This window comes from Amaranthus tricolor, chromosome 10, assembly GCF_026212465.1.
Source record: "Amaranthus tricolor cultivar Red isolate AtriRed21 chromosome 10, ASM2621246v1, whole genome shotgun sequence".
Taxonomy (NCBI): Eukaryota; Viridiplantae; Streptophyta; class Magnoliopsida; order Caryophyllales; family Amaranthaceae; genus Amaranthus; species Amaranthus tricolor.
Window position 1 is genome coordinate 15,606,913 of NC_080056.1, and position 11,799 is coordinate 15,618,711.

Genomic DNA, 11,799 nt, shown 5'->3' on the forward strand with positions numbered 1-11,799 from the left:
ACTTTAATTATTATAACAAAAATTAAAGGTTTTAAAGTCGAAATTGATGCCTTTAAAACTAAAATTTAAGGTTTTAAAGGCAAAATTGAGGCCTTTAAATGAGTATTTTATATTTTTGTTTTTTAAATTAAAAATGGTCCAGCTTATTAAGAAACGTCTCAATGTAAGATCGTCTCATAGAATACTTTGTGATTAATTATTTAATAAGTATATTAGATAACTTTGAAAAAGTAAATGGACATATAGTACTATGAGTATATAGGATCATCCATTATCTTTAAAAGGCATAATTCTATGTGGTATACAATATACTTATCACCTAGATTGCACTAAAACGGACACGGACACGGACACGGACACGACTCGGGTACGGGAAAATGCCAACTTAAAAATGGCGGACACGGGGACACGTAAATGGTAATATAATAAATATATCAAATTAAAGATAATTTTACAATCTTTCATTTGATATTTGTAAATAAACACTTTAAAAATATAAAACTCACATAACATTCAAATAAGTACCAAATAAACAACAGGAGTATTTAAAAATAGTCATACAAACCAAATCAAAGAAAACCAAATAAATAGGTAAATATAAGTTTAATCTTCACATATCATCCATATGACATCCATCATCATCTTCCGCTACAAAAGTAGTTTCCAACTCGGGCTCATCAAGAGAAAGATCCGCCATGCCAAGGCAAATAGAATCTTCTAGATTTCCGAAGTCATCTCCTCTAACATCCCACAACCTTGTTCTTCCCTTGTTATAAGCCTCACCTCTCCTTGAAAGCAAACGAAGATTGTTTTGAATGTACACCAAATCTTGAGCACGTTTTGGTGCAAGTTTGTTTCTAGTACATGAATGAATGAATTTATATGTGCTCCAATTCCTCTCACAACAAGAGGAAGATGATGGTTGTCCTAACAACTTGAATGCTAATGCTTGAAGCATCGGAACTTGTGAGCCATAAGTTGCCCACCAATGCTTTGGAGCCATCATGTACATATCATTCAAGCACTCCGGTTCGGTAAATACACCACCATCTCTTGCCGAGAAAATAGCATACTCCATATTAACCTTTCTTCTATCTTCCAAGTCTTGAAACAATCTTCTGAAGCAATTAAATCTTTGTGTGGAAATTTCATTGTCAACATGTGGAGCTACTCTACCGGGGACCTCTTTAAGCCATACGTCACTATAATACCTTTTAAATACATAAAAAAGAAGAGAATTTAGTTAATGCATAATCTAATGCTTTAAACATTTAAACATACAATATGATCTCTTTTACCTTGGATTCAAAGAATGTGCCAAACAATGAAGTGGAGTGTTGCTTTTCTTCCAACGGCTAAGAAGTATTGTTTCGACCACACTAAAGAAAGAAGAATACTCATGCCTTTGTTTATGCTCATGGTTATATATGATCTCCTTCACCTTTGAAATCATTGAATCCCATTTTTCATATACTAGATGAAGGGATGCTTTGTCGGTATCACATGCTCTTATCATTTCATAAATGGGACGAGTAAAATCAAGGATGTAATCAACGTTGTCCCACCAATCGTCATTTAAAATCTTTTCCCTCACAAGTGTAGCTTGTCCACGATGATCATCACGATATGTGGACCAAGCCTCACTAACAACCATGGATTGAAGAGTTGGTTTAAGAAGTTTCATCCTTTTTAGCATGACAACTATCGAAGCGAAGCGAGTATCACCGACAGAAAGAAGCTTTAATGGAGAGAACTTATTAAATATAGCTAACCTCATTGAATGGTTCATTATGTAGTTTTTGATAAATAAAGCATCTCCATGAACTTCAGTTATGCAATGACACTCATCATAAACCTCCTCATTGTTTGAAACATTTTTAGCATTACAAATGTTTTTAAGAGCAAGGTTAAGAGTGTGAACAATGCATGGTGTCCAAAATATATGTGGATATCTACCCTCCATAAGTTCTCCAGCGGCCTTGCAATTGCTTGCATTATCAGTCAGAATTTGTACAACAAATTTGTCATCTCCAACTTCTTCAATGGCATCATTCAACAAACTAGCAATAAAGTCTTTATCCTTTACCTCTCCTGAGCAATCAACTCTCTTTAAGAACAGAGGACCAACTTCACAAGCTACCATGAGATTAATTAAAGGTCTCCTTTGTGGATCACTCCACCAATCACTCACTATACTTACTCCTTTTTCCCTCCAAGTAGCCTTTGTTGGTTCTAAAAGCCTTTCAACATTTTCTTTCTCTCTCTCTAACAAAGTGGTTCTCATTTTATTGTAACCGGGAGGCTTGTAACCATGAATATTATTTGTGACAGCATAGTTGTATGAACTAACATAGTAAGGGTTTCGACAAAGGTTAAAAGGCAATCCTCCAGTAAAAAACATCCTTGCTATCTCCGCATCTAAGTTGTTTCGAGCTTGTATATCAAAAGCTTTGTTGATTGGGTTGTCAGATTTTCTTTTCTTGGCATATGAAGTTGGTGAAAGAGAAGTTTCGGAAGACAAAGAATGACTAGGAAGTGGTGGTCTTTTTGGTTGTCTAGATTCTTTATATTGCTCAACTTGTCTTTCTAAGTTTCTCATTTGCATTTTATCCTCATTTGTTACATTAGGACATTGACTAATTCCACCTTTTGCAACTCCCATCAAATGTGCTCTAACTCTAGTATATGAACCATTCTTTATTTGTTTGCAAAAGTTGCATTGCCAAGTGTAATTACCCCCACCTCCACTCATTTTTTCCCCTTTCACGACATATTTCCACAAAGGATAATAACAGAAATCACCCTCTTCATTTGTAGCATCACCACTTACATTACACGAATCAGAGCCACTAGCCCCGCTACTAGACATGATTGAACTCTTCAAATTCAAACAACCACAATTAAAGATTTATAAATCAAGATTAACAAATAATCAAATTGACCAATACAATACAATAAATGTTCTTAGGATTTAGGATTAACACTTAATTTCTTAATTTCTTGAACTCTTACAATGCAACCAACGAGTCATCTAATTTGCTTCCAAATATTGGAAACTGCTTACGGCTGGAGTAAAAATACAAATTCCAAAAATTTGCAATCAACAACATGATTTCCATCCTTTTTGCCTCCTAAATCTTTTGGATCTAATGACATTTATTAGGGCTAAGAGGCTAATTAATCTAAAGTTTAGTTTCCCAGAAACAATATTTGCACTTAATGCTTAAATAATTGAGAAGTTACTTGAACAAGAAAAAACATGAAATTGCAGAACAAAGAAACAGAAGCATGAAAGAACACACTAATTTTAGAGGCAACAAAATCATATGAACAATCTGTATTGTATTGAACTCTTAATTTCTTGAATACATTTAAAAATAAATGTTAAAACAACAACTCAACAAGATTAAAAATTTAAGATTAACACTAAGATTAAAGATTAGAACAAAATTAATATTAGGATTTAGGATAAACAGTGAAAATACCTGAAACAAAATCAAAAATATCGATTTTTAGGGATTATTCGAACAACCTAGCCGTGTCCGTGTTTCGCAGACCCACAGCACTCAGTGAAGCACCACAGCAGCCGTCGAGTGTTTGAGGAGCAGACCACAGCACCACTCAGTGAAGCCGTCGGTGGCGGCGGCGTGGTGGAGGAGCAGCCGTAGAATTTTTAGGGTTAGAGGAGTGAGAATGTGAGATGAGAGCAAGAGAGGGAATTGAGATTTGAGAGGGAGGAGCAGCAGTAGAATACGACAATGCGTGACCTTTGGGCTTTGAGTAAGTCAGGAGTTTATTTCTTTTCAGCTTTTTCCATTTTTTTTTAATTTTAAATAAGACACGTGTCCCTTGCCGTGTCCGTTGCGTGTCCTTGCCGTGTCCACATGTCCGAAAAAATATTAAAAAATTGGACACTCCATTTGGCGTGTCGGACACGGATTTTCGCGTGTCCGTCGCGTGTCCGTGTCCGACACGTGTCGGACACGCGACACGTCAGTCGCCAGCCGTGTCCGTGTTTCGCAGCTTATCACAAAGCCCATTGACCTCAAAAAACCCTAGGTTTTCGTATACTGTCCTACTATATAAACTAAAATTATCTAAGGCATAATTCCATTCAAAATTTCATTTTGTTAATTGTTTACTGTAATTTTCTCAAGAACAAATACAAAAATAGGGTTCTTCTTTAAGATAGTCATATTCGTCAATTTATTCAATTTCTCAATTCTCTTTAAGATACCCACAACTGGACGAGTGACGACCCACACCACCCACCCCTCGCCGGCATCTCTCGCCAGTCGCCACCCCTCACGGATTTTCACTGAGCGAAAATCAGTTCGTTGTTCGCCTTTTCGCACTTCGCAAGGCCACTGCTAGCTGCTACTGCTGCTTCCGTGATCAGGTGGACCCGGATCCGGATCCATTTTCAATAGCAGGATTCAGATCCGAACCCGGATCCGCGGGTCCAATTTTGCAAGACCCAGATCCGGATCCGTGGATACTGCGGATCTAGTACCGGATCCGGGTCAAAAAACGGGTCCTATTTTTTTTATGTATTTAGATTGCAATAAAGCGATATTTATAGACTAATGCTAATAATACATATAATTTCACAATGAATCACCCAAAAAAGTATTATAAACAAAAAACTACTCCACTCTCAACATAAATCAACATAAATAAAAAATTATACACATTCACACTATAAATATCTGACTTCCATTCAGGAAATCAATAACACAAAACCATACTCAGAGCACAGGGTAAAAACAATAACAGTAGAGCGAGAAGTTTTGAAAATCAGTCTTGTCCATTGATGTATTAGCGATGGCGGGGTGGATAATAGGGAAAGCGGTTTCAGTTTTACAGAGATGGAGTTTAGAGACATGGAAGCTACACCACAATATCTTCTAGCTACTACTACTCAACATAAATCAAAAGTAATGAAGAAAAAAAAAATAAGGGTTCGAAACCTGCTGCGAATGCGACCTGCGAGTCTGCAACTATGGAGTCGAGGCAGAGGGAGCGAGAGAGGGAGCCTGGCCTGCGACAGTGAGCGAGTATGGTTGTATGGGAGGCGGCGGCACTGGAGACGGCCTTGGAAGAATCGCAAACTACGGGCTACGGCACTGGAGAGGAGTCGGCTGGAAACTGAAATTCGCCCTCTTCAAATTTCAAAGTTTAAAACTGAAAATGAAAACAGGGCTAGGGTTAGGGCCTTAAGGGTTACTGACTGTAGACTGTAGTGATATAAAAAAAAAAAAATAAATTTTAAGGAAACGGGTCCTTTAGATCCGCGGGTCCGGATCTGGGCATTTTTTCCAGATCCGGACCCGGACCCATGAAATTTAACAGGATCCGGATCCGACCCGGATCCGACGGGTCTATATTTTAAGGACCCAAATCCGTGAAAACGGATCGGGTCCAGTACCCATTGCCATCCCTAGTGGTATACAATATACTTATCACAAAGCCCATTAACCTCAAAAAACCCTAGGTTTTCGTATATTCTCCTACTATATAAACTAAAATTATCTAAGGCATAATTCCATTCAAAATTTCATTTTGTTAATTGTTTATTGTAATTTTCTCAAAAACAAATACAAAAATAGGGTTCTTCTTTAAGATAGTCATATTCGTCAATTTGTTCAATTTCTCAATTCTCTTTAAGATACCCACAACTGGACAAGTGACGACCCACACCACCCACCCCTCGCCGGCATTTCTCGCCAGTCGCCACCCCTCACTGACGTTCACTGAGCGAATCAGTTCGTTGTTCGCCTATTCGCACTTCGCAAGGCCACTGCTGGCTGCTACTGCTGCTTCCGTGAATAGGTGAACGTGAAATCAAGACCACCAGACTCATCAACGCCGACGGCCCACCACCACACCAACCCACCTTCAATTCAATTTAGTTATTATTTTGATTTTTGAAATCCCCAAAAGTTAGGGTTTTGTTTTTATTTCAAGTTTCAAATCTCTTTCTCTGTTCCTTGTCTCATCGTCGTAGCCTCAACCGAGCAGTCGCCGCCAGCACCGCCCAACCAATTTCGCCGAACAGACGCAGTAGCCCTAGCGGCGCTTGAAGCCAGCCACGCTCCCCTGAGCAACTACACGAAGCATCCATCCTTCACCATTATCTTCTTCCTCCATATTAAGGTATACTCCCACCAATAATAAATTTCTGTTCTACTTATTCTAGATGTTAAATTCAATTGAGTTTTTAAATCTTTAGCTTTTTTTTGTGATGACTTTGGGAATTTGATGTTTTTATTAATTAATATTAATTTTTATACAAGAAAATAATATTAATAATAAAAATTATAATAATGGAAGAGATCATAAAACCATTAAAATTCAACAAAGTTTGTGTATTTTGTGAAAGCAGTTCGATGTAGCCAGCGATCTAGCTTCCAAGAAGCTGCAATTGAATTGGTAATTTTATCACCAAATTTTAATTTTTTTTATTCATTATTGTAATTATTAGAAATATTAAATAATTATTCAAAATATATACTAATTTGAGCAATATAATAATAAAAGATTGCTCCTTTTCACCCAGATTTTTTTTTTCCAATTAGATGAAAATGAATAGTTTTTATGGGTTTTTTCATTTATGCTTATTGTTTTACTATGTTTGCTTAAAAATTTGTAAAAAAAAGAAAAGCAATTAAATTTTAAAAATTTATTTCTTTATGTGTTTTCTCTTCTAAAAGCAATTATACACTTACGATCTAAAAATATGATTAAAATTCCATGTATAGATGATGAACATGAGTTAAAAATCAAAACTTTCCTGATTCACCCCATTTCTTTCTCCCTTCATTTTCTTTTCTGTTTTTTTTTCGGTTTTTGATTTTATAATTAAATTTATTAATACAGACTGTGTTCTATTTTAACCGTTTAGACAATTATGAAAAAATAAATAGTTGTACAAAATATAGATGGGAATAAATTGCTAAAATTTTGAACATCTGTTTTAAAATATAATAATCTGACCTTGTATTAAATTTTGTGGGCTATTGATTTCTGATCTCGTGGCTTAAGTTGTTCCTTTGTTTGTATCTGTTTATATAGATCGTGTTAAACTCTGCAACTCCAAGTTGACTTTGAAATAGAGTTTTGATCATACTGGAACTCGTTTTCAATTGTTTTAATGGGTGGAATTATTATTTGCTTAAATAGAACTTGTAATACCTTTCTAATAATATAACCAAATAATGACTCCTAAGTTAACTATTTAATAGATCTTTGATGCTACCTGAACACTTTTTCACTTGTTTTAATGGGTGGAATTTTTATTTGCTTAAATAGATCCTATTAAACTCCTTTCTAATAATATTATTTCCTCTGTTTCATAATACTTGCTACATTTTCTATTTTTGGCAATTTCATATTAGTTGCCACATTTCCTTTTTTAGTAATAAAATAATCATTTAAAGTTCTAACTACTCCTATTTTTATTCTATTCTATACTCTATACTCTATACTCTATAATAAAAAACTATACTATACTCCATAAAGTAACCTAACAACCTATTTTTCCTTTTTCTTTTTCAATTAACAATAATAAAATACTATACTCTATAAAGTAAACAATCAGCTACAGTGTAAGTCAATCACTTTTCTTAATACCCGTGTCCATGCAAATGTAGCGACTAAAATGGAACGGAGGAAGTATTAAATAATAGTTCCCAAGGTAACTTTGAAATAGAGCTTTTATCCTACTTGAACTCTTTTTCACTTGTCATTTATTTACATTTAATAAAATTGTTACTTTTGAGCAACAATTTTATAATATCAAAACTCTTTTCTAATAGATTTATGTCTTTAGAAATAATAATTTATCATCATATTATATAACAATAAAATCTTAACATAATGTTTTACCTTTGGGAGTAGTAGTTGGGTATCCCCTGTTCATACACTTGTGCGTTTCCTTGGAAGCCTAAACAATTTGCCATTGAGCATTTGGTATCTTACTCCTCCCAATGTTATTAATAGTGCAAACATCAAAACTGCTGTACAGACCCTTGTGCGTTTTTTTTAAAATCATTTACGAGCTTTAATTTATAATAATTACTAATAATTAACACGCAATACTTTTAATTTTATTGTTGGCTTTACTTTTTCTGAGATCTATAGTCTCTTGTTTTTTAGGGAAAACTTTGTCTCTCCTATATGCATAAACCGAAAATACTTGAGCTATGGTCATCCTGATGATTAAATGAGATAATCTCAATCTCAGTGAATTTCTATTGTGCTGTTTATTTTATATTATTTGTTACAACTTCCTCAGGTTTTTTTTTAGTTCAATATAATCTACAAAAGGGTCAATGTCGAATTCTTCAACAAAGTTAATCTTGGATGGACAGGTAACATCTGATCTCATATTGTGGCGTTGAATTTTGGTTGTTAATTGTCTAGTAACAGTAGCAGGACTTTTATATTCCAAGTTAATCAACTAGCTTAGTCATTATAAAACAGCTAGTACAAATTATAAATTGTGGCCTTGATCAAATTCTTATAGAAGCTTTTTTTTTTTTTTTTTTTTTTAATCTTTTGACTACATTAATCTTTACCCTCTCAACCTTAGCTCTGACTGCTTTTATGAGCGAGATTCTTAGGGTTGATGACTATCATTGTGTGGAGCTACAGATATTAGAGTGGGGCCTTGATCAAATTCTTTTTAAAGTATTTTTGTTATCTTTTGACTGCATTCCTCCTTACGTTATGAGCCGAAAGTTTAGGGTTGATGATGATGATGATTATTATTATTATTATTATTATTATTACTATTATTATTATTATTATTATTATTATTATTATTATTATTATTATGATGATGATGACTATGTTGCCACCTCTGATGAGTACTCTATCCATGATTATGATGCAGGAACAAGATGAATGGAAGGATAAGCTCAGCACATTGTCTGATGATATACTTGTCTTTATTCTATCTCTTATGGAGAGAAAAGAAGCGACAAGAACTTGCATCCTTTCAAGAAGGTGGCGGTATTTGGCTACTTACTTCACTAATCTCAACTTTGATGTTGATAATTTAGAGACTATGACCTTAGGCTGTAAGCGCCAACTCAAGCCAGTCAAAGATCTAAAGCCAAGGTTCTTGAATTGGGTTAGTCAAGTAGTGGCTTTGAATCGTGCTCCATTTATTGATGAATTCAGAATTCGCTTTCCATTGGATGAGACTGATTCAAGTCATCTCGAGGCTTGGATCAATTTTGCTATCTTAAAACGAGTCCAGAACTTAGAGCTCCATTTAAGATCTTATACCATAACATCTCATGTTTGGAAAGGCATGAGCCACCTCAAGTCCCTGAGTTTGAAGGGGGTAAATATATGTGGAGAAGTAGTAGAGTTGGTTTTTTCTCGATGCCATCTTTTAGAACGACTATACATTGCTCGATCATACAATCTATTCAAGTTGAAGATTCTTAACTTAAGCTCAGTTAAGTTCACCTGATTTCATCTGAAATTGAATCTTTAATGATAAACAACTGATTTATATTGATTGATTAAAAATGAATTCTACTTATTATAACTGATTTTACTGAGTAAAATTGATTTTGTAGGAAAAGTTGAAATACTTGACAGTTCATGATTGCCAGAATTTAGAAGAAGTTGAGGTACAAGCTAGGAATCTTGTGTCGTTCGATTTCAAATGCTTCCATACAGTTGTGGTTCATGTTAGCGCTCCATCACTCATTGAAGCGCAATTTCATGGCTTATATGACACAGGACTGCTTCCAAAATTCTCGCCCATCAGAAGCTTAGCTGCTCACTTGTCTAAGCTTTCGCTTAATGTATATGAGAAATGGGTTAGTACCAACTCTATCTTTAATAACTTAGGCAACAACAACCAACATTCTATAGTTTGATTAACATTAAATTTTGAAATCTCTCTTTTTATTACAGATTGATGAAGGTCTTATCATCCCTTCTTTTCCTAATATCCAATACCTGAAGTTGTGGGTTTCTATCAAATATAGTCATTTTAACTTTATTTTGTTAAGATGCTTCCCGGAGGCCTGCCCATTACTGCACGAATTCAAGCTGGAGGTAACTAAATTATGTTCTTTAAAGGTTTTTGTTGGGGTTTTAGGTATGATGATTTAGACCGGGTCAATTTCGGTTCTTGTGTGTATGAAGATATGTTGTCACGTCTGTTTTTTGTACGCGAGTTGTATTCGGGTCGGATAAAGTCATATTGTTTTGGCTAATTGGGTCAATTTCGGGCATCTCTGGTGTTTTGCTTTGCTGAACTAATTGCAATATGACTTGATGGAATTTTCAGGTAACTTATTATCCCTATAATGGGGAGGTAGATTCAGATTCAGATTTAGATTATTCAGATAGCGACGACTTGAAAGACTCGAATTTGCAAGATGTGAAGCGGTGGTTGGAGACTAGAGAGGAGATTAGTGCAACCTTTCCAAACTTGTGGAAAGTCGAATGGGCTTCAACATTTCACAATGATCTCAATAAAGAATATATGCTAGCTTTGCACATTGTTAAGAATGCCATTAAGCTTAAGGACTTCATCTTCACCCCCATAATTCCAAAGCCATATTCTAGTTATGAAGAATATTCTGATTATGAAGAAGCTATGGAAACTTGTATAGATCGCGCTGAACGATTAGCTTTGGTTCTCCCATCTCATGTGAATTTTGTGGTTATCAAAGAAGGCTAAGTGAACCTCTCAAATTTTAAATGTATTTCTTTTCTGGATATTGGATACATTTTGTATTTTTGACAATATTTATTTATTTTTTTTGGAAGGATTTGTGATAACTCTCTAATTTATCCTTATTTTATGCTTATTTAGTTTGCATTCTTATGCGGTTATTGTTCTTTTTTATTAGTATTATAGGATTTGATCACCTTGTGTAGGGTATATTGTGTTTTGCTCGTTTTTGTAGGATTGGTCACCTTTTCTCGAGCAAAGCAAGTTAGGAACGATGCGCCCCTAATCCTTCGGAGGTTTTAAAAAGGGAACAGAGCTAAACTGAGGATAGGAGATAGTCCCAAGCACTCATTTGAAGGCAAGGAGGCAAGAGGATCTTAACGTGAGCATGTTGGAAGATTTTGATGAGATCGATTCGTCAGTCACTTTATATCGATCAGTCATCATCATACCTAGTGTATCCCGCCCATAGAATACTATGGTCAGGGTCTAGGGAGGGAAGACGGCGGCAACTCATACCCATAAAGGAGAGTGCGGCCAAAGAATCCCCTGACTCGAGAAAGAATAAGATAATATTTTGCAACTGATGGGATGGAGTGCGGCTGAAGCGAATTCCGCAAGTTGCATTTTATCACACACAAGCGTGACCCTTAGACATAAGATAAATATGAATAGAATGCATATGAATATAATAAGATAAAGTAGGGCGAACAATTAAAAATTAAAAAGAAAACAATAATAATAATAGTAATAGCATCAACTAGAAGCTAGAGGACAAGAACATCGACAAGTAAGTGAAGGGAGAATCAGTAGTCTAAACATGGATAAGGCACCTTCACCTACCCCTATCCCTGATCAGGTCTTCAGAGAGGTATAATTCATACAAGTCAACTTTTATTTGCTTATTTAAGTTTTCTCAGGTCTTCCTCGACTCCTCTTACTATCTACTATGATGCTCTCTATCCTCCTCACTGGGGCGTCGAAAGTCTTTCTGTAATTTTAAAATAAATATATAAATCTATAGCTTTTAAAACATTTGAAGGGTGTTGTCATTGCTCATGTAAAGAGTGATTACCCCCTTTTCCGATTCTCTT

At 35.1% G+C, this 11,799-nt stretch overlaps 2 protein-coding genes across 6 annotated transcripts; one reads left to right on the forward strand and one right to left on the reverse strand.

Annotated features, from left to right (window-relative positions):
* Positions 1-416: 416 nt before the first annotated feature.
* LOC130825761 (uncharacterized) lies at positions 417-5,180 on the reverse strand. Of its 2 annotated transcripts, XM_057691157.1 has the most exons (3): positions 4,971-5,180; positions 1,299-2,878; positions 417-1,211 (listed from the first exon to the last, which is right to left on the reverse strand). In XM_057691157.1, exons 2-3 carry the CDS (start codon positions 2,867-2,869, stop codon positions 611-613), a joined length of 2,172 nt encoding a protein of 723 aa, XP_057547140.1. In that variant the 5' UTR covers positions 2,870-2,878; positions 4,971-5,180; the 3' UTR covers positions 417-610. The 2 variants fall into 2 exon arrangements, with proteins under 2 accessions (XP_057547140.1, XP_057547141.1); XM_057691158.1 differs by lacking the exon at positions 4,971-5,180 and having other exon boundaries at positions 1,299-3,258.
* A 371-nt stretch (positions 5,181-5,551) lies between these two features.
* LOC130825762 (putative F-box/FBD/LRR-repeat protein At1g78760) lies at positions 5,552-10,852 on the forward strand. Of its 4 annotated transcripts, XM_057691161.1 has the most exons (7): positions 5,552-6,156; positions 6,386-6,432; positions 8,297-8,372; positions 8,897-9,469; positions 9,594-9,839; positions 9,937-10,080; positions 10,316-10,852. In XM_057691161.1, the coding sequence occupies exons 3-7, from the start codon at positions 8,334-8,336 to the stop codon at positions 10,709-10,711; spliced, it is 1,398 nt and encodes a 465-aa protein (XP_057547144.1). In that variant the 5' UTR covers positions 5,552-6,156; positions 6,386-6,432; positions 8,297-8,333; the 3' UTR covers positions 10,712-10,852. The 4 variants fall into 4 exon arrangements, with proteins under 4 accessions (XP_057547144.1, XP_057547146.1, XP_057547142.1 ...); XM_057691163.1 differs by lacking the exon at positions 6,386-6,432 and having other exon boundaries at positions 5,591-6,156; XM_057691160.1 differs by lacking the exons at positions 5,552-6,156; positions 6,386-6,432 and having other exon boundaries at positions 6,549-8,372.
* The last annotated feature ends 947 nt before the right edge of the window (positions 10,853-11,799 follow it).